Raw genomic sequence first — 23,280 nt, 5'->3', positions numbered from 1 at the left:
CCAGACCTGACCTTTTACTGTCTTGCCTCAAAATAGTTTTTTATCCTGCAAATGCTGTATAGTTATTTGTTCTCCACTTTATCTACTCACAGCTTATACTGTGTTGGCCATGCCATGTATATTATAGTGATTTCACCCGTTTAGCTAATAATTTTGGTTAAACTTGGCGTTAATTTATAATCCTCTCCGGTCTCCCATATTTAAAATAATGATGATTTCTGCTTTAATTATAAATGTTTTAACAGTTAATCTGAAGATGTACACATATTACTGTGCAAATATGATTCCTTTCCATATATGTGAGTGCAGTGGGGTTGTAAAACCCTCCCATTGAGGGAGGCAGAGCCTCGGGAGGGATGGATGACAGAATGACAGCAGTGCGCGCGGAATAAATGCTCGCGCACCGGAGCGGCAGGAGCGCAGAGCTTCTCTCGCGCTGCGTGTTTATACAGCGGCTCGCGTAGACATGCCACGCGTCTTCTGAGTGGGACATCAAGAAGGAAAAGTCTGAACCTTCCATCGGACTATTGAAAAGGTGATAACCGCACTGTGTGAGGTGATTTGTATAGCTTTTGAAAGTGGAAAGGTAAGTTGCGTTGCTTTATTTATATTTTTTACTCTCGAAAGTATATTTTATGATTAATTCGACATGTTTTGCGAAATGCATACTGTATACACGATGATGCTTTGTGAAATGGGCATGTGGAGTTGCTGTAGCTCATGATGCAACTGGTGTGTCCTGTTGAACATGCATGCATGGCTGCAGGTCAGTGCTTTTGAAAACTCCTGCATATTAACGCACATTTATTATCATTTGGTTTTAAAAAAGGTCTATAGGCTGTAACTGATTGAGTGTCTTTGTGCATGTGAAGTTCTGCCTGCTTTTGAGAACTGTCAGTGTGTTTCTATCTTTATATAAGATATAAAGAAAAGGTTTGAAGCATGCACTTTATGTGGCAGTTATTTACCCTTTTTTCTGCTTTATAGCAGAAATATCTGTGCATGAGATTTATTTAAACATAACTGTGTTTACTGATTTTCATGACTTAATTTTTTTTCATAAAATGACCACAATATGTGTGCAAATCATCTGTATTTGATCATTTTTTTTAAAAAACGAAAGCTTTTTTTGTAACGTATGTCTTGGTAAATGATGCTATTATTAGGATACTATCACAAGATAGTGTAGATGAGCTCTGACAGTTAAATTGCTTTCATTAATAAAACCAAATGTAGTCACCTTGATTCAGTCATATTAAATAGAATGTTGTCTTGAATAAAACCAGTTAAGTTACCACATTTTTCACAGCGTAGCCAACAAAATGTCAATATGTCTATTCTAATTGAGGAATGTAATATGTTCTTTTAAGATCTTAGACATGTATAGTGCATGCTTTTCTCAGTGGGAAATGTCATTGTAATCTATAACAAATGCATTTTTTGCTATTTTATCATCCACAAAAAGTTAGTAGAACATGCTGTGAAGCTGCTTTGCATTGAAGGTTGTTAGTTAGCTAGTTGTTTTTCCCTATTCTTTATTACAAAGCAGTCTCTGCAATTGTAATGTCTCTTTCCACGACTCTAAATCTGAATTAGTAATGTCTCATTTTGAGAGAATTGGTCAATAGTTGTTCTCACGAGGCCATGTATGTTTCATGCTGCCAAGAAAGGCCAGATGCAGGAGGACTGTAGATTATAAGTGTTTCTTACACAAACGTTTAATTGAGACTGAGCATGATGCTCATGAAGGAAATGCTACTGGCTTGTCAACAGAAAGGAAAGAGTGAATTGAAGTTCACAGCTTGTACACTGTGAAATGAGTCACCACTCTATCATTGAAATTATAAAAAAAAAAAAAAAGATTGTGACGAATTGACCTGAATTGCTTTTTCTTAGAAATAATGACTTTCATTCAAAGTAAAGCAATAGTTCATTCCAAAAAATACAATTCTGTCATTATTTACTCCCCCTCATGTCGTTCCAAACCCAAATTATGCTATTATATTTCTGTAGAACAGAAACTGAATTTGGAGGAATCTTCACAACTTATGCTCTATATTTAAATTGTTCTGAAGCTGTACAATAGTTTTGTATGAGAACTAGACTGAAATTTTATTGAATAATGTTCATTATTTGCTGAAGTTCCCCTTCAGTGAGCTGAAAACTCAAGGTCCTGATCACTGAGTCAGATTTGTGATTGAATCATTCAGTCTGATTTGTGAACCAGATCAAGAGTTCATTGACAAAATTCAAAATTCATTCACAAATCGGACCGATCAAAGCATGTAGAGCAGGGGTACCCAATCCTGCTCCAGCCGATCGAATGTCCTGCACAGTTCATCTCCAACCCTAATCAAACACACCTGAAGCAACCAATTAAGGTCGTCAGGATCACTTGAAAATTAAAGGCAGATGTGTTTGATTAGGGTTGGAGATGAACTGTGCAGGACAGTCCATCGGCAGGAACAGGATTGGGCACCCCTGATGTAGAGATGAGTTGAATGGACTACTTTCATGTAATTTTTTTTGGTTGCTTTTTGTTCCATGGAAATATGAAAGAGTACAAGCTTTTTGTTTAACTATTCATTTAAACCAGTTCTTACAATACTTATTATATCCAGACATAGTTGGATCTAATTGAGAGTCTGAATATTTTCTTAAATGTCACAGGATGCCATCAGTACCATGAAAATGTGAATTTTACTGGCCTATATTGTTTTGCATCTCCGCATGTCTTCGCCTGCCTTGGCTGACACATTTGACATGTTGCTCTCCTTTGTCACATTCAACTCAATTGCAGATCAGCGCTGACGCACAGGAAGACACAATGCAGGAATCTGAGCCCAGCGTGTGTCAGCTGCAGCCCAACATCATCTCAGTGCGCCTCTTCAAAAGAAAGATCGGTGGGCTGGGCTTTCTGGTCAAACAACGTGTGTGCAAGCCGCCCGTCATCATCTCCGACATCATTCGGGGTGGCGCGGCAGAGGAATGTGGGCTGGTCCAAGTCGGCGACATTGTCCTGGCCGTGAACAACAAGCCTTTGGTGGACCTGAGCTACGAACGTGCGCTCGAGACCCTGAAGAACGTGTCAACCGAAAGCCACGCCATCCTGATCCTCCGCGGACCCGAGGGCTTCACCACTCACCTGGAGACCACGCTGAGCGGCGACGGTAAACCCAGAACGGTTCGCGTCACCAGGCCCGTCAACCCCCCTCAGAGCAGGCCGTGCGAACGATGCTCGCCCCTCACGCCCAACGTGCCTAAAGAGCTCAGGGCGATAGAGAACCTGTCCTCTGCCTACACTCCCGGGAAAGAACCGTGGGAGAACAAACCCCTGATTCCCCTGCTGGCCCAGGAAACTCTGATCAGAGAAGGAGGCCATTCAGCCCTCCTCCTCAATGGGGTGGAGGAGAACAATGACCTGTTGAAGGAGATTGAGCCAGTGCTGAAGCTCATCAAGAACAGCAAAAAAGAGATAAATGGAGAAGGTCAGAGAGTCGTAGACAGGAAGGATGTCGAGGTGCAGGTGGGGAGGTGAGTAATGTCACAAAATTATGTTATGACCTCTTTTACCATAGTGAATGATCTGTAAACAAATAAAAAAAATAAAATTAAAATAATGTAGTAAATTTGCACCTAGTACAGCATTGCACTTGCAATGTGAAGCGCTCTGGTACTACGAAGCATGAGTTAAGATAAAATTCAAAACCAAGTTAAAACGGCAGGGTTGCTTTAGCAAGTGTGTTTTTATCTCACATTAACGATATTGGTTAAAGCCACACTAGGTAGGAATTCCGTTTAGGTCAAACAACGACCCCTAGAGTCGCTGTGGACTACTTGTATTTAACGTTACTGTCGTAAATACCACTCACGCAGAGCAGTCTCTTCACTCACGGCCTGATACCCTCCCCCCTGTATACCGGTCCCTGTTCAGTCAGATGGAAGCTGTAACGAGTTGCAATAAGGTGTGTCCCCTTTAAGAGCTGCGCGCGCCCTGTTTAACTGACTCGGCACAGTCTGTATTGTATGTGCGCCTCAAACACCCCGTAAGTGGGTTGTTTCTGTTTGATGCTCATTCTTGTCCTATTTTTGTCTATTAAGTAATGCTGTGGACGGTAAAACGTGTGACAGACAGTTACACGAGTTCGATTGGGGAATAAACACAACGCGTTTCAAATCGTCGGACATTGAACATCGAGCTATAGCCTCCGAAGATGTCTAAGTTACTAATCGATCAACAAGAACGCCAGGTGCTTTTTAGCTCACATCAATGACTGAAAGCTTGTCCGAGTGATATACAATATAAGCAATATACTTACAAGTCCAACAGCATGTGAGGACGTGTTGGGGGAAGTGAGGTAGCCTATGCCGTAAAGCAGTCGAATTTTGTAGTTCTTTTGGTGCGCGGGTGTTACTACCCGAACCCCGAAGTTTAAAAGTACGATTAAAAACGATACAGACCCCGTCAGGCTATGGCAGACATGTCATTCAACCTATTGTAAGTCGATGTACCATCACAAGAGTCTTGGAAATATATTATGAAGGTTGAAAAGTTACCTAGTGCTGCTTTAAGGCCCGTTCAAACCAAGATTTATGATTATAACGATAACCATAAGGATTTAGTTCTAAAAATCATTCTGAATATAAAAGAATAGTTCACACCACAACTGTAATGATAATGGCACAGAGAATTAAAATCATTTGAATCACTTTCAGAACTTATGAATGATAAAACATTGACAGCCAATCAGAATCCACCCTGCTTTAATGCGACTGACGACACAACTGCAGCATGCACTTACAATCAGTGTTGGGAGTAACGCATTTTATAAAACGTTTAGGTCCAGTCCATGATTCTGATTGGTCAATAGCTGTGTTTTATTCACGATAAAACACGGCTATGACCGCTTCACCCAACGGTTCTATGTATCAGTACACAACCCCTAGCAACCACTCTTAGCAGCGTAAACATGTTCTCATTGATATTGTTCGTTGAAGCTTATAGAGCTGTAGAGTATTGTGGAAGATCGAGTAAGCGAGATGTAGCATTTACCTTCAGGTCAGTCCTATATTTGTAATAAAAATCCGTTTTAATGGCCGCAGCAATATCTTGTCCTTTTAACAGTTAAGGGGTTTTCCGTGCCCAGACATGCTAATCATTTGTCATTTGTGTCTTGCTTCTCTGTGTTCACAAGTTCAGTCCTTTCAATATAAAAGTCTTCTCTACACTCAAAGACTGCTGCCATCTAATGGTGAAATATTGTAACTTCTGTACAAGTTTTTTTCCCCAGCAGAAGACAGGCTTTTAGTGATTTTACTTAACGAAAGTTGCATCGATACATATTTTTTGGCTTTAATATTATTATTGTGTGGTAACCGTTTTATAAAAGCGATAAGGTAATCGAAGCTAGTGCTGTATTGTGAACAAGTCACGGCTGAAGGTGTTACGTAATCAGATTACTTTTTAAGTAACCAGTAAAGTTATGCATTACTTTTATATTTACAACAAAATGTCTTAGTTACTTTTTCAAATAAGTGACGCAAGTTACTTTGTTTTCCCATTTATTGAGTGACGTCTCCTGTCCCCATGTTGAGAGAAATCGTGAGGAAGTGCAGAGTAAACATGATTATACTAATGTGAGCATGCTCATTTACTCATCTCACTTGCTCAAAAACAGATTCAGTATTCCTCAAAATGAATAAAAACATTGGAATGCAAACTCGGAAGATTATGTAAACCTGCAATAATTAAATGCGTTAAAATATTACTCAAACTCAAATATTAACTTTATTAGTTTCTCCTTCTCCTTCTCCACCCACACTAGGAGGCGTACTGGGCGACCTCACATTCACTAGGGTACAAAATATATGGAAATCTCTAAACTTTTCAATATATGTGCAAATATAAGTTATGCTTGCATTCTACATTTTGAATTAAAGTTCTGAAGTGGCATTTAAGAAGCAAAGATGAGCCTACAAACCATGCGCTACCACTTGAAGCTTTTAGAACAAGATATTTCTGGGAACAACTGAACATGAGTAATAAGAACACTACAGCTAATTACATTAGCGCTATTGACTCAAGAAAAGTGTTCTCTCAAAGCATTATTGGTTTAATGTTGTCAACACAGATCGAAAAGACATCCTGCTCTTAGAATTAATTTGACTATTTAATTTAAGCCATACTTGCATATGTATTACAAGTCTTTGCTACAAAAAAAATCTGCTAAACATTGCCAACATTATTGTGTATTGTCTAAAATCAAATGTATTGAGACTGTGTGAACCTCAATCTATTTCCTCTATTTTCATTACATGGCAATATGGTTTACAAATAGCTAGCCAGATTTTATTTGATGCTTCATGCTTAAACTGTAATTTTTGGGAAAGTTCAGTTTTTTTTAATGCATTTTTTTTTCACGAGTGCATTTTGTTTATTTGGTGAGCCAAAAGTGAGTGAATCTGTACAGTGTATTTATTCCATTCAGTCTTTGAAATTACTCTTGCATTAAATGTTCATATTACACTTAAGTGAACAGGAAGTACTAACAGGCAGTGTGATAAGCTTGCAGCAACATTAATAACAGAATGGAATGGATAGACATAAATATTATTTTCATTTTGTGATCACACCCCAGTTTTCAAAGTACACCACTTGGTTTGAATGAATTATACCTAAATTATTTGTTTCACTCTAGTGATGTTGTCATATTGTTTAACCGAATAAGAGTTATTGTCAGAAATGTGAAGATCTATGAACGTCTACTCTGTAAATGCTTCATTACACAAAACTGATTAGATTTAGTCTTTGTGATTCATGAATAGCAGCTGTCCCCGTTGAGGGTGCAAAAAAGTTGAAGTGTGTAAAAATAATGACTGTTTCCAAATGGGTTTCCCAAACATTCTCCTCCCTTCTGCCATTGGTTAGTTAAACAATAGTCCCGCCCCAAAATCTCGCCATTGGTTTAATCATTGTTGCTGTTGTCGGGCAAGTCTGGATGCTCAAACAAACAAAGCAATTATTAGAAATGGCCTTAGTGTTTTATCGTTTGAAAAAGTGCACACTTCACCAGATTTCTTTTCTATATTACTAAACAAATTATAATTGTGCTTGGAATTTCAATCTGACTGGTGGAAGGCAGCATTTCATCCAAAACCAATTATGCTTCTCTTGTGTTGAATCATAGACTGTAAGTGTTGAATGTGTTACTATAATTCCCATCATGCAATGCAAAGTCAGCTAGAAAATATGTTCTGTTGTGTTTGTTGTTTACATTTTTAAATGTGCATTATACATCTGATAGCATGGTTTATTAAACACTAGCTAAATCTGATTATGAAATAACATGAGTATCAATGGAATTGAGGCAATTTACCATTTCATTTGAAGAATTAAGTGCACATTGGTAGCCTTGAAAAAGGAATGTTTTAATGGAATTCAAGTTAAGCTTTATGGATGGCATCTGAGGCATGCTGTTGGTTAACAAGCGTAATACACTTAACAATAGACACAAATAAATAAATAAAATGACCGAATGTGTTTTGAGTACATACATCTAGACTTGTTTCCTTCTGGCTGATGTTTGAGGTGTGACCTGAACTGTGTGTGACTTTCAGAGACCTTGGTGTGGGAAATGGACAGAACGCCCAGCTGGCGTCGGATAACGACAGAGTGTTTGATGACCTCTGGAGAAAGGACAACATGCCGATGGTGCTTAACAACCCTTACTCAGAGAGTGACAAGGTAAAATACAGTCTAAATGGCTTCACATTTGGCTTTGAAGGACTGCGAGTGAGTCAGTAATCTATCAGTATTTGTTTTTCTGTTTTAAAGGTGCAAGTTCAGAAATATTGAAGCTGTACTTATACTGTAAATATGGCCTGATCTGCTTGACAGCTGGCAGATAGTCAATGTCTTATTCTTAAATACAGGACATAAGTTCCACATACATCGTTTTATTTGCTAATTCTTGAGATGAACTGTACTTTACTGTAAAATGTACTTGAGGATTTAAAGCTGAGGTTCTTAACTCATGGATCACAATAGGTCTATTTTCTTGGGTCATGGACAGCAGTAAAAATCAATGCTTATTACTACTAATAAAATGCAACTAACCATATAGGTATGCATATATGAAAATCGAAATGCAAGAGCCATTTAGAAAGTATAGTGTAACACACACATATAACATGTGTTCTGAAGAATCTGTCATTTAACTTCAAGCATGTTTTCAAAAGAACCTTGTAGAAAAAACTATATTGGTTTCTTGAGGGATTCCTTGCTGAACTAATGCACCTTTGCTGCCAACAACTTTTATTCGGGAGATTTTCAAACTTTAACCTATATTTAAAAAATACAATGTTTACCAAAACCAAAAATACAAATCACACCCAAGACTGAAATTATCTACAACATAAGATTTAAATTCAGTCAAGAAGCATGTCAAGAAGTTCAAGCTGAATTAACTGCAGAAGTACTTCAAGTACTTCAAGTAGGGTTGCTTGCAAGTAACCATAAGAAAGCCTGTCTCTGGTCTAGCGTCTGTCACATGGTCTTCTCTGTACCTGCCAGCAGTGCTGGTGTAGCATGTGTTTCTACAGCCCTGGTTGTGGGGGTAGCAGTGCTTACATTTCGCATCAGCACATGACTCTCTCATCTGGCCTCTTGTGACGCATTATCCCTCTGAAAGAAACCGGATGGATGAGGCGATCCAAGAAAGCAAAGGAATGAATGGATGCAGCTGTGTGGTCCAAGACGGAGTTGCTCTCTTTCTCTCTTTTGTGTATTACAGTGTCTGGTGGATGATTAATCATCAGTGAGTAAGATGAGGAAGGGGGGGGGGGGGGTGAGAGTACAAGAGAAATGGAAAGACAAGAACATGGGACATAGTTAGCATGTGATTGTTGTGCACGATGCTTGACACTATTTGTGACAAAAAGATGCAATGACTGTTGAGATGATAAATTAACCCTTAGAGCATGTCCTACTAGGCACAAAGTTCCTCCACACTAAGTACAAAACTGCTGCAGCCAATCATACATCTAATGAATAATATTGAATATAGTAGGGCTATGTAGTGCAATCTGTGTGATCAACAAAATGTCAAGATTTACACAAGATGTCAGATTTACATCAAAGAAATGGCCTTTATCGCTTGTTGCTGCGTTTCTTTGCATCTGGTTTGGACTGTAAGAAGCTGAAGTTTTAAAGTGATGGATCTGCACAGGTGGCATCTCGTGTTCCTGATGAGGAAATACTTTTTTGTGTGTGTGTGCGTACAGCAGGGGTGCTTAATCATGTTCCTGGAGCTCTACCTACTTGCAGAGTTAAGATCCAACCCTGAACCAACACATCTGCCTGTAATTATCAAGAGCTCCTGAAGATATTAATTAGGTGTTCGATCAGGGTTGGTGGAGCTGAACTTTGCAGGAAGGTAGATCTCCAGGAACTTTTGAAGTAGACCAGACAATTACAACCAAGTCTACTTAAAAAGGTGGTCTGGGGTATTTTTGCAGATTTCTTTTTTTTTTTTTTTTAGAACAGATCGCATTAAATTAATTCTGTCAACTATGATTTGCATATTCATTTTTTGTACTAAAATTTATTTCTTATGAGAACCTTCACAAAATCAAACCAACAGTCAAAAAGTCAAAAGTCCTACCGTTGAGAAGTAATGTATCATCCAGCCACTTTTAGCATACTTTTCTTAGGTAACAATTTACAATAAGGTCCCAATTTTTAAAGGGCCAACTGAAGTGCCTTGAAACACGCAGCATTATTCAATCAGTTGACGTAATTGACGACAGGGCGGGACATATCGAACAGCTCCTCCCCCTTTTAATAATAGCCAATAGCCAATAGATTTTCGTTTATATCACAGCTTGGCCGTTGATCTCGGTAAAGCCGCAGTTTCCTCCTAATCTCTGGGTGGCAGCCGGGCGATACGCTTTAGATTCTAGAGAGCATTTGATTGGACAGAAAATCTGATGAGACGCTAAAGTGCAGAATCAAATCATTTATCAATATTTGCGGGAGTGAGAGACTAAGTTTTGAATGCTTATATTTTCTAAATGCAAATTTTGTCATTGTTTTAGAGCACACTAGCTTATAGATAACTGTAAGGCTTACATATTCATACGAAAAGCCAAAAGAACTTAATTTTGATTGCATGGGGACTTTAACATTAGTAAATGCATTAGCTAACATTTACTAACAGTTCTACCAGAAAGACTCAGGAGGCAAAATGACGTAACAAAGCATACATTTATTAACAGCCCAGCAAGCAAGTATTGTGATATAAAGTTCTTTGGCGTAGGCCCTGTCCATAGCTCGCGATCCGAGGGTACGGATTCTGCATTTTTCCTGCCTGAAGACAAAGGCAGGGGCGCAGCCGACCCCCTGGAAGGTTTGGGAAGGGACCATCCTGGTGGTGGTGGGGAAGATGGAGGTGAATGAAAGCGTCAGCATCTGCCAACTCAGACATGTGCAAGTACCGAATTTTTATACTGCGAGTATTAGAACATGATTGGTTAGATGAGAAAGTAATAAGTGACGTAACAATTGAGTCTTTCTGGCAGAACTTACGCTAAAGCTTCCATTTTTTTAATCAACATTTGTTAGTTTTGTTAACTGATCATTGTTCATTGTTCTCCCCAGACCCCACATTAAAATGAATGGGGAAATTATCAAATGTATACTTTTGAATGGAAGTTTTTTTTTTTTGCATTTGTATCAGTTATTTGAGTAACCTGAAACCCAATACTTGCGTTTAAATGTGTAATTCGGCAATTTCTCTAAATTAAACAGACAAGGCCACAAAGGATCCATCTGTTTTATCCTTATTTGGAAGCCGACACAGCTGTAGCGTTTCTTTACAAAGTGACATCGCCATCTACTGGCCTGACATGCATAAAATGTAGCCTTTTTTTAGTCCGTTTCGAGGATCAGTGTAAATGGGGATCGTTTTGACTGTTATCGTCTGTATGCAAAAAACGCAAAGTAAAAACTTTTTAATAATGAAGTGGCAACACTATAACCAGGGCTGCCAACTCTCACGCATTGAGCGTGAGACTCACGCAATTGACACTTTTCACACGCTCTCACGCCACACATCCATTTTCTCACGCACAGAAAAATTGCGGAGCAAAGAGGTACTTTTAATATTAAACTAATTCTCAGCTCTTATTCCGTCGATTTTTATTACGAAATTCAGACAAAAATACGTTTGGCGCTTGTAAATGTGACGTGACAGATCGCTGAGCGCCTCAGTTCAAGTGCACGTGAACCGATCATCTGTTACTTTTTTATTTAAAGATGCAGTACAACTTACCGAAAATATACATAATATCGACCAATTAGTGTTTTTCATTAAAAAAGGATGTTTTACATTTACCTCAGCTAACTGAATAGAAAAAATAGCTAGATAGCTAGATATAACAAAAACTGCATTATATTTAATTTAATTTGTTCTTTTTAACCTTTAATAATACCAGCAGATTAGGCCCTCTATGTTTACAGCATTAGGTGAGATTATTTTTTTAAAATAAATTTTAAAATAAACATGTATCCAAATTAATCAATATTGAATCAAAATCGGAATCAAATCACAAGAATGAATTGAAATCTTGAAATTTTTGTCAAGCAATAATAAAAACTGTGTCCTACCAGTCATTGTACAATGTAAACATTGTAACATGTTGTCACTAAACTTCCTAAAATTCTATTTAGTTACCAAATGTTTTGACAATCACAATTACATACCCCCCCCCCCCAAAAAAAAAAACTCACTCCAAGCTAAACTCAAAAGTTGGCAGCCCTGATAACACATCCACAATGTGGAACGCTCGTACACACAACACACAACTCAAACTCCAACTCCCCACCCTCAGAATCAATGGGCGACTTACAAAAAAAAAAAGCTTTGTTACATAATTTGTCAAAATCAGTTACAAAGCAAAAAACCAACCACCCCAACTCCCTCCAAACCCACAAGATCACTCATAAGAAATGAAAGGGTGAGATGACAAGTTGATGTTCTGTTACATAATTTGTCCAAAATAAAAATCATAAATGAAAGGAGTGACACCACAACACATCCACGATGGAGAACAAATGCAAACATGCACACATGTACACACATATAACACACATAACATGAGAGTAAAAACATTAATAAAAAAAAAACATTTGTTACAAAATTACAAATTACATTACCCCTAACATCCTGAGTGTACACCCAATTACCTGGTACACATTGAACGATTTTCGGCTGTCTGAGACGAAAGATGACCAATCGTGGTGATTTCTGTGGCACAGTGAGAGAGATTCGAAGACGGCTGTTCTAATGGTCTTGCAACCAAAGATAGCCTGTGATAATCTTTGTCTACAGTTTCAGAAATTTTAGCATCATCAACGCAACATGGCGCTAAAACTTAAAATGATATTACCTCAAGCTTCATTTGGAAAATTGGCATGCCAAGTCGTTCTCGTTTCTCTAGGAATGACGACCTCTTTTTTTAGCTCACGTAAACCACAATTTCCAAAGTGTGATTCATCTTGCTCTATTTGTTTACCACTAGTGCATACTGAAGTTTTGTTCTTGTACACTAGCGTCGTAGCCTACGATTCCATGGGTGTCATCATCATCGTACAGTCTAGATGCATGTCATACCCAAGTTTATTAGATCCATGTCGTGCAGTGTTATTTGTAATGATCTTATAGGATTGCCGAAATCACACAGTCTGTAGCAGGCATAAACGAACTGCGCATAAGGGTTAAGTGTGTGTGTGTTATTCAGTCACATTGACTTTAAATGGCTAGCCAGATATGGCATTATCTGCAAAGGCTAAGGGTCGATAACACATTCGCTTGTACCTTCCAATCTTCACTTCACTTTGACAGTTTGAGACCTTGGCTACTCTGACCTGATAATAACATGACCTGTTATAACAGAAGTGAATGCTGACATTTTGCACTTTTAGCATATTCACACTGACACACAATGGTGAGTAATGAATTTGCTTGAGCATGCCCAGAATATTTTTGACACACTGTTAGATATAAAGATATGTGAGCATTCTCTTTAGGTTGCTTTAGACAATTTTAAACTTGTTTTACATTTCAATATCGAGCTGTAAAGAAGTGTCTGTAATCTGGAAAGTTAACCTTGCTGACACTCGACGGAATGCATGTTTCGTTGCTTTGGTTATAGCAAACGCACTAAAGCAACACAGGTGCGATATTTTGAAATGTTTGAGATGATAATAACCTTTCAGTCTGTCTGATGTGGTTGAGGTTTTTTAGAAATGTGCTGAGTTTTCCAAGGCTAACAGCAGTGCCCTGCATAATTTAAGCACTAATAAGGCTCGCTCGCTCAGTGGAAGTGGTGTGAAGCAGTTGGACAGATGAGCTGCTAACATCATAAAACAATGATGTTGCCGCCTTTGAAGCTCTGCGATAAAAATGAGCAATATTATTTTATCATCTACGTTTTTTGTTTATTCCATGCCTTCATAAGTTAAATTTTAAAACTGATAGTTCCTCTCCTGGATGCTTATGTCAATACAGCATTTCACCAGTTAAAAAAAATATGTGATTTATTCATTGCTATGATACTAAATGCATATTTAGCTATTGTATATCACTTCACAGCCCCCATAAAATAACCTTCTGTTATTATTTACCATGCCAGGGGCTGTATTTTCTAGCAAATGCATGTTTTAAGAAAATTGTTAAAAATTGATACAATTGTTTTAGGTGTTTTCTAACACTATTAAGTTTTACTTTTATATTTTTGCATTTAAAAGATGTTTTTTTTTTCAAAGTTGCTTGCAAAAATGATAGAAATTTGTCTTTATTACTAATTTTATGTTTTTTTTTTTATTTTTGTTTTTTTTATGTATGACTAATTTAGAAAATGCTATAATGTAGACAACCTTTAGTACAACTCTCATACTTGTATGAATATGTGAATACTGTATATTAATCAATATTTGCATATTTAGGATTGGTGATGCAAAATCTCCTTATAAAATACATGTAAAAATAAGTGTCAATTCTTTGCATTATTGATGCAATTTAAGCATCAATAAAACATCAATTAAGCTATTTCAGCCCTCTTTTATGAATATTTGCGATATTAATCAATATTGCATATTTAGGATTGGTGATGCAAAGAATTGACACTTATTTTTACATGTATTTTATAAGGAGATTTTGCATTATTGATGTAATTTAAGCATCATAAAACATCAATTAAGCTATTTCAGCCCTCTTTTATGAATATTGCAATATTAATCAATATTTGCATATTTATGATTGGTGATTCAAATCATTTTGACATGACAGTGCATTTTATTGTGCATGTATTTTAGTAGGAGATGTTACATTTATTGATGCCATTTATTATACTTCCCAAAATTGGTCAGTGGCTATTGAAGATATGTTCATACAGTACAATCTATCTCCATGAAAGTGAAGACGGACAGATAGATAGACGGACAGATGGATAAGAAATATTGGATGGATGGATGGAAAGACGTATATAAAGCTAATATTAGGTAGGCCTATTATTTATACAGACAATTTCCATGACATCCAAAGAAACACAATCTTTTCATCTGATTAGTCATTCCACAATGTTTTATTTATTAGAAGCTTGTGAAATTAGTTTGTCAAATCAGCTCATGTTACTCTTTTACACAAGAAAGCTTTGTGTGCAGCTTGTGTTAATACAGCTGAATTACGAGAAGGATGAGACGTAGACAAAGCAGTTTCCCCTGCAGTGTCTGTTATCAAGCGAAGTTGCAGCAGTGAAGGTGTGCTCTGCTGGTCTGTGAATGTTGCGCGTGTGTATCGAGTGCTTGTATCTGAAGTGCTCCTGTGTGGGTAAGTGGTCTCCAAGTGTCGTGATGTAGCCGATTATTCCACCTCGCTCGAACGCGCGCGCGTGTGTGTGTGTCAGTCGTTGCTCTGGGCGACGCTGTCATGTACACAGAATCCTCAGTTGAAGTTTCCTTTTTTAATTTTACACCATTTCTTTTACACTGCCTTCCTGCCACGGTGTACGTTTGTATATATGTAAGGGTGTATCATATCCGCTTTTGTCCTCATGTTTCACTTGTGACAAGATTGTTCTCCTCATCCGTTTCACTTCAGATGTCTCACATGCGCAAAATTGAGTGTGGTGTTTTCCGTGCCAGCCAAGTGTAGCGTGGTGGCTTTGAAATAATAATCGTGTATGTTGTGTAGCCAGAGATACATTTGTCTTCTGAGGAGAATCAAATCGATTGAGTAGAAGGACGCCCACTATTCTTCCAGGGGACAGTGAACATAATGGGCCAAGGCTGATATTGAAGTTTGCATTCATATCATCAGAAACCACCACAATTATGCGAGTGACGTGGAGTCAAAATCATCGGCCTGTGAACTGGGTCCTCATAAGGAATATAATGGCTGCTAGATTGATTTCCATTGGATTAAAGATGTCATCAACTGATACATTTGTACATGAAGCAAATTACAGTCATCTTTTGAATGGAAAGTCAATGAGAGTATTTTATTCTCTCTGAAAATCAAAGCTCAATTAAACTTTCCTTAATAATGCTGATTATCCCTTTGACACTTTGAGTATAATTTCTTTCCTTAACCTGCCGGTTGTTAAAATAGCTTAAGAATAAATAACTTTGCAAAGAAAGTTAATTGGTGTCAATATCATTTGTTTTCACGCAGATTCCTAGTTTCCTAGACTCTGATTAATGTCAAACATAAAAACGATCTTTTCGGGACCTAAAAGGCCGGTTTTGCTTAGTGACCTGATAAGGATGGTTACATATCTGTGTTGATAGCCAAACCATTATTTTAAAGAAATATATTTTTTGTTCAATATGTATTATCATTATTATGCTTTTTTCTATGACTGATTTAGAAAATGCTATGTTTGATCTCCTTTTAGCGCAACTCTCATGCTTATATGAATATGTCAGTATATTAATCAATACTTGCATATTTGTGATTAGTGATGCAAATAATTTTGACAAATAAAACATTGTTTTATTTGAATGTATTTTAGTAGATGTTACATTAAAATTGTTAAATGTCAGTGTTGATAACCTAAATGTTCGTTTGAATTATTCTTGGAGAGTGTTGTGGGAATTGTTCCTGTAATAAGTGTAAAGGGAGTCATTTTGGATAATAGTGTTTTGCTAATAAACAAGTTGCTAATAAGGTGTAATGTTTGTTCCTCCACAGCCGCAAACCCATGGAAGTGTTTCCCCCACTAAGACTGTACAGAATGGAAGTCCCTCCAAATGTCCCAGATTCATGAAAGTGAAGAATTGGGAAACTGGAGGTTTATACAATGATACTCTACATCACAGCTCCAGCACGGTATGTTTGATGTTGACCTCAATGCTTTACGAGGAAGGCCTTGTACCTGTATATGATCTATTTGCCATTTAATTGAGCATATGAAGAAATCTCTTTTCAGACATCCCACCTCTCTTGGAAGTTCTAGGAGTCTCCCACATATTGATAGTGGCTGATGCCCGCAATTATATACAATATCCCTGAAATCGAGTTAGCTTTTTCTCTTTTTCTACCTAGTTTTAAGATTTGTTTTGGTGATCCGCTCACAAGTTGTCAGCCAAGACGCATTGCTGTTTACATCAGGTACTAACATGCGTTTCAAATGCGTCTCCTTTGATTACTTGTGTTTGGATTTCATCGAGACTCCTTTGGCTGTACACAACACAGCATTACACAGGGTTATAGTTTTTTGATTATATAATTTATAGTAATTTAAATTAACTGTACGTAATCAGTAACATTGCAAAAATACAATTTAAATAAGGAGCGTTTCAGGTATTTATGAGATAATCACACATAGATACATACAAATCCAATACTGGTTGCAAAATATATACCACGAATTGCAAGTAATAATATAATAGGAAAGCACATTCAGGTGCGCTCAACAGCGTATAATTTAAGGTAACAGAGATTGTTTTGGCTTTATAGCGGTTCTTTAATAAAGTTATTTTCCAGCTAAAGTTAGTTTTGATTGATTCGCTTCCGTCGCAACGATCATTTGTTATTAAATTAGGGGCTGCTAAGACGACACCATTCTCTCTACACAGACTTTAAACGCGAACCTGTGAGAAACGCTGATGGCGTTCACATGCGCATTATGAATTGGTTCTATATGTTATGTGACAGGATAACATTGTATTCACTCTTTACGAGTTACTTGATATAAACAGGCAACTTCCAGTCCGCTGAGTCTGCTGATGGTGACTGATGGAAAGTAGCGCATGTGCAAGCGACGTGGCCTTTTCTAACAAAAACTATATATTTGATTAGGAAAAATATGAAATGGATCGATAGGTACACCATGGTTCTAGCTACAATTGTTATTTTTCTGTAGTTTTTTCAGTCTCTGTAACCAGAAAAGGACCTTAATACATTTTCTGTGATCAAAATCATTAGGCCCATTGCTTATTCCGGTGTTTCCAAAGTGATATTATTACAACAAGAAAGAAATATCAGGAGTGGTTCAGTGTGAGAGGTTCATGCAGCGTTTACATTGTGTTGGAATTACCGTAATTACATGTCGTAAATGACAACTCTGAGATTTAAGACACAGACACAAGAAGGAACTGTTTCTATGGCAACACTCATAACACTAAAATGGATCCAAGTGTGGCTTTGTTAGTAATGAGTGAAAAATACTTTAGCACTACCTTAATTCACCTCTTGTGAAATATTTAAATGCCAGAGGTTCAAAATCAAACAGAGGTTGTCAACAAAGTAGCTTTAGCTGCTACCGTCTTGGTTGTTTTTACATGATGTCACAACACTAGTGTGAAAACTCAGATTATTTATAAAAATGAATTCAACAAAAATATAAGCCATTTTTAAAGTCGGAAACTCATAATTATGGTAATTCGGACATGACACGGAACTAGAGCTGACTTTTGCTATTTGCATTTGCTTGCAATTTAGCTGCTCCTATTCACCTTTTTAATGGGACGCTCAACTTCCGGTTCGCAGCTTGATGCGTTTAGGTAGGCGTTATTGGACCGCTCTGAAACGAAGGTTGTAATCTGTTTTACTTAATTTTAATGTCCATAATGGCAACAAGCAATGGCAACATTTGTTCGCGGTGGCAGCACGGGCAAGACTATTTAACGAAGACCGAAAACAACGTAATTTTGTCTGTCCCTCATCCTACGAAGTTGACACGCGCCACCTCCTGGATTGATGATATGACACAATGGCCATCAGTCACATATGTTGACATATTCAATTATCTTGTTTTTTCTGAGGGTGTCGACGGCAAGGAACTTAGAAATTATAAAAGCACGGAAGCATACAATTACTTGGTAATAAAATTGGACGAATTCTTTGCCATAAGCAAGTCACATTCTTAAAAGCGGAGGTAGAGCTGAGTCAGACTATAAATAAACCCAATCACATTGCATGGGTTATGTTACAGAATAGCGGAGTAGTGGAAACAGCTGGATGCTCCTGCGTAGCTGGCCCTGGTAGGTCTTGTAGCCATGCCACTGCTGTGTTGTGGAAGGTGGGTATTTATAAATAGAGCAACACTGCTAGCCTGGTTTAACATACAGCAAATACGTTTAAAGAGATCTGGAGATTTGTTTAGAATTAAAAATGTGAAGTATTGTGATTAAATGTACAAATTTGACTACATGCAGTCTGAGAATTAATATTCTGCTTCACTGATCAGGTCACCATGCAAATTCACTAAAGCTGCACATACGCAGAATTTTATCAATCTTTGCATAAGGGTGATAGGCAAGGTTTTTGACAACACCTTGTATACTTGGTCTCCTAATTGCACGTTCAACATGTATCCTTACATTTGCAATCCTGCGACTGCACGTGACTTTCTTCTGTCAGCTGTGTTTTGTTGGCGAAGTGAGGAATAATCAAGTTGACTTGTCTTTCACACAATAAGTCTCTTATCAAAAAATCCCTATCCACCATCACTTCATCACCCAGTTTAAAGTTTTCAAGAATGCCAGAGTCAGTGATAAATTTTTCGCTACAGCGGCCCCCATATGCTGCTGATATGAACATTACTAGACCACAAGGTGCAATATAGCTACTAAGGATTTAATAGTGTTGCAAGCATAGTAGTGGCTGTACGATTCAGACCTTGAGTCAAGGTTCCTTGGTTTTTTGGATTTCACTTTCACTGCAGTCTAAGGCTACGTTCACACTGCAGGCTGAAACGACACAATTCTGAAATTTTTTTTTTGCACCTATGCGACCTGTATCTGATCTTTTCATGACAGTCTGAACGACACAGATCTGGGGCCTCATGTATCAATCTTGCGTACGCACAAAACTTTGCGTACGCCAGCTTTCACGCTCACGGTCGGATGTACTAACAGTGAAATTAACGCGAGAATGTGCGTTCCTCCACGCCAATTTCATGTCTGGCGTACGTACATTTCTCATTGTTTTTGTCCGTTGGCGACTCTTACAGGCAATAAAGTGAAGTTGCAAACATTACACAACGAATTGTTCTACAAGTCTATCGCACCACCAACCGTGGGAAGCATTACTATTAATTTGCTATTTATAAAATAATTGTCATATATTGTCACACAAGCCTTATGGGAATATTCTTCTATAAATTTTGCAATTAAGTAAGAACATATAAAAGCATATGCAAACTGATACAACCCTTAGTCTATGGCAATGACAGCTTTGGTTTAATGTCCACCTTTATATCAGACCATTTCTTTTTAAGGTCATTTAGGGTAGACTTTGTACAGTTGAGACATGTGTAGGCTACAGTTGAGACACGTCAACTGTACCCCCGATAGAGTTCTATTAGGAAACACTGTTTAGTTGTTCAGTGTTATGATAACAGTTTAAACGCCGTAATAGGACCAGCATAGGACACAAATGAAAATAAAATGTGATATTTGTGATATTTAAACTGTGTATTATTAATAAATATTGCTACATATCTTGTTCCTGCTTTATACATTTTAGCCAGTGCTAATTTAAATAAAATGAATGAGTAGCCTATAAATGGATGAATAAACAAAAATGTTGCCCAATTGTTATTTTCTTTATTTGTCTTTATTTGTAATATTTTCAATGAATGGTTAGTTACCTTCACATCATTATAAATTGGTGTCTCAACTTTTCAGTGTCTATTTTTGTATGAAAAATCAAAACGCAAAAAAGTTTCTCAACTGTACTCAGTCTACTCTACAGTGTGACTTTCAGATCCCACCGCATTGACGACATCAGCCAAACTCTCCCACTCATATTTTTTTCATTTTGTTATTAATTCTGGAGGACAAACTTCAAAATAAAACTTTTTTTTTTCCGTTTCTACCTCCGATAGTAGCACCTCCAATTCACTTTCTGTAAAGTTTCGTTTCTTGTCACCATTTTCTTACTGTTTCTTTTGCCAAAGTGGACTCATTACCATATTTAAATTAATTTAATTAAGGGAGGAGACTGGGTGGGGCGTTGTGCTCGTGCATGTGCGCTCAAATTTACGTTAACTGGGATGTACAAAGAGAATATGCGTGGGATCCTTCGTACGCAGAGATTCATACATCTGGGTTTTTTTGTGCGTACGCACATTTACAGCTTTGTCCGTACGCAATGTTTTAGTATGAATTCAACGCAAGTCTTTGTACATGAGGCCCCTGATCTTTTCAAATGCGACCCAGGCCACTTGGGTATGTGGTCCAAATCCGATATGTATCCGATCTTTTGAAATGCGACTTCAGTCTGAACGGCCAGGTCGCATGTATCCGACCCGCACGTCATTGATACGACAAACGTCATAATTCTGCGTTGAAGTTTAGCTACTTCCGCAAACAACAAGTGACGTCGTTGACCGTTGAGTACTCTTCTGCGCATGCGGGTCACTTCTGGGTCATTTCACGTTCACACAGGAGATCACAAAAGGTCGCATTTAATTGGAGATGTGAACGGCCTTGCAAAAAAACCTTAAAAAAACTTAATGCTTGAGCATTAAGCCCTGCAGTGTGAACGCAGCCTAAGATATAGGTAACATTGTGATAATATTGCTTAAATGCCTCTGGTGTTGTGGCCACTGATCTATATAATGTCATTCTATATAGATCAGTGGTTGTGGCCCTTATTGTTTCTTTGGGGAGCCATGGTATCAGATCCTTCAAGACCTTGCCATGGTGTCAATCCAAAAAGAAATGATCCTGCTCACTTGACTCACTGATATACAAAATCGAATGGCTAGGTCTTCTATCAAAAGTTTTAATTTCAGCTTCATTAGTGTGAGCAAGATTTGCTGTTCAACTTCAGCCTGGTATGCCACATTCGCATGGGGATGCAGAACAGCTACAAGGGTATGAAATGTGTGGAGTGGGAGCCCGGTGTACAGATTTGAGTCAGAGTCGTTCATCAGAGTAGGATGCTTGAAAGTATCACACTGTGTTGACTGGTTTACATAAGTTACATTGTGTTGTCTCTTGATATAACAATGCTCCTCGTCCTCGAAGATGAAGTCTTCCCACTGTGTTCCAACAGAGGCAAAGTTTTTAGATGTACAGCCATGGTCATCAACATTTGATTGCATGGGGCTGGGGGCAGATGCAAGACTCTCTTCTTCGTCCATTACAGTGTGCTCTTGGTAAACACCAGCTCCTGTAAAAACAGACAAACCATTATAACCATATCTATAATTAGCTTTGGTCATTATATTTTCTATTTCGAAAAGAGTGAGTTTTTTTTTTTTTTTTATTGTATACAATAAAAAAAAGTTAGTCAATAATAAATTAATATATTTTAGAATAAAATCATGCAGAATTTTAGTTTAGCACTAATACACTTTTAAATGGCACGTACAAAGGACCAAATGCTGAGGTTTTTCCTGCATACCGTAATGAGCTTATAAACAATTACTGATATGTATTATTTTGTTAAACATTGCGAGCGTGAAGTTGACTCATTTAAAAGATTCGTCATACTGAATCAAAACACTATAACACATGAGTGTGGGAGTCAGAATGGTTCATTTAAAGAGCCAATGCTAAAGAGTAATTTGTTAAATGAACACACTTATGCTACACTGCTGAAGGAAACGCTGGTTTCTTAAAGACGTTTAAGCACACATCATGAGAACTTGGTACTGAAAACACTGTGTCCGTATCATAAGCCACATTTCGATTAATTGTGCGGACCCGCACGTTAGCCTTGTAAATAATGTTAATGAATATTCTCACCTTCCTCCGGACAAGCTCGTCAGGAGGGGTTCAATCTTCAGCTGGCTTGCCGCCACTGGCATGTCACATGACCTGTCAGTGGCTGGCTGGCAGTTGGCAGTCTGATTCTGGCATGTCACGTGACCTTGTCAGTGGCTGGCTGGCAGTCTGCCTTGGCAAGTTTCAGAAACCATTTATTTTTGGCAGTTTTTGTGATTTGTGTTCCACCTTCTCTAGCTCATTTAATATGTATCTGTTGATATGATTATGTTCTTTTGTATGATTGATGGTTTGGGGCCGGTTATCCCAATTAAAGCAGTCAAATGGCCGTGATCACGACTGGTTGCTTACTGACGCTTTGCTGGACACTCAGTCTAGCCAGCCGCGGTTGAACTGCGAGTATAACGCGTTGTCTGTCACTCTCACTGCAAGGAAATAAATTGTTTTCTTTTTATGAATATAATCTCATGCATTTATTGTTTTGTATGATTGATGTTTTGGGGCCGGTTATCCCAATTAAAGAAGTCAAATGGCCGTGATCACGACTGGTTGCTTACTGACGCTTTGCTGGATGCTCAATCTAGCCAGTCGCGGTTGAACTGCGAGTATAACGCGTTGTCTGTCACTCTCATTGCAAGGACATACATTTTATTTTTATGAATGTCATCTCATGCATTTATTCTTTTGTATGATTGTTGTTTTAGAGAATTTTATCCCAATTAAAGCAGTCAAATGGCCAGCCAGCTGAAGATTGAACCCCCACTCAGTTCGTCGTCTACTCTTCTTCGTTAATGGACGATCATATCCAAGTAAAAGTTCAGGATATGGATTTTCCATTGTTGGTTGTCTGTCCACAAAGTGGAATGGGCATACATGGATGTTATGGGGTGGTAATTTCAAATGAAGTGCTGCGAGCCATTGTCTTTTGCCCTCGTCGTCGGATGGCATCCTGTGCAATTTAAATGGTTTTGGGCATTTACATTCCGCTCTTGTTGTTGGCTTGTGGTCGTAACAAGTTATTTTAGCTTTCTGTAGCTGTT

At 37.9% G+C, this 23,280-nt stretch overlaps 1 protein-coding gene across 2 annotated transcripts in view; it reads left to right on the top strand.

Annotated features, from left to right (window-relative positions):
* Window positions 1-415: 415 nt before the first annotated feature.
* Window positions 416-23,280, top strand: part of nos1 (nitric oxide synthase 1 (neuronal)) — a 59,530-nt gene continuing 36,665 nt past the window's right edge. Inside the window, exons 1-4 of one of the 2 annotated variants that reach the window (XM_081364813.1) lie at window positions 416-586; window positions 2,801-3,534; window positions 7,618-7,744; window positions 16,251-16,388. In XM_081364813.1, the coding sequence (XP_081220939.1) occupies window positions 2,828-3,534; window positions 7,618-7,744; window positions 16,251-16,388 (972 nt within the window). In that variant the 5' untranslated portion in view covers window positions 416-586; window positions 2,801-2,827. Of the gene's footprint in view, window positions 587-2,425; window positions 2,517-2,800; window positions 3,535-7,617; window positions 7,745-16,250; window positions 16,389-23,280 lie in introns of those variants that run through there. The other variant, XM_081364812.1, reaches the window with a different exon arrangement.

This window comes from Scardinius erythrophthalmus (assembly GCF_964197995.2).
Source record: "Scardinius erythrophthalmus genome assembly, chromosome: 5".
NCBI classification, from domain to species: domain Eukaryota; kingdom Metazoa; phylum Chordata; class Actinopteri; order Cypriniformes; family Leuciscidae; genus Scardinius; species Scardinius erythrophthalmus.
This window is presented reverse-complemented; position numbering and strand designations above follow the sequence as displayed.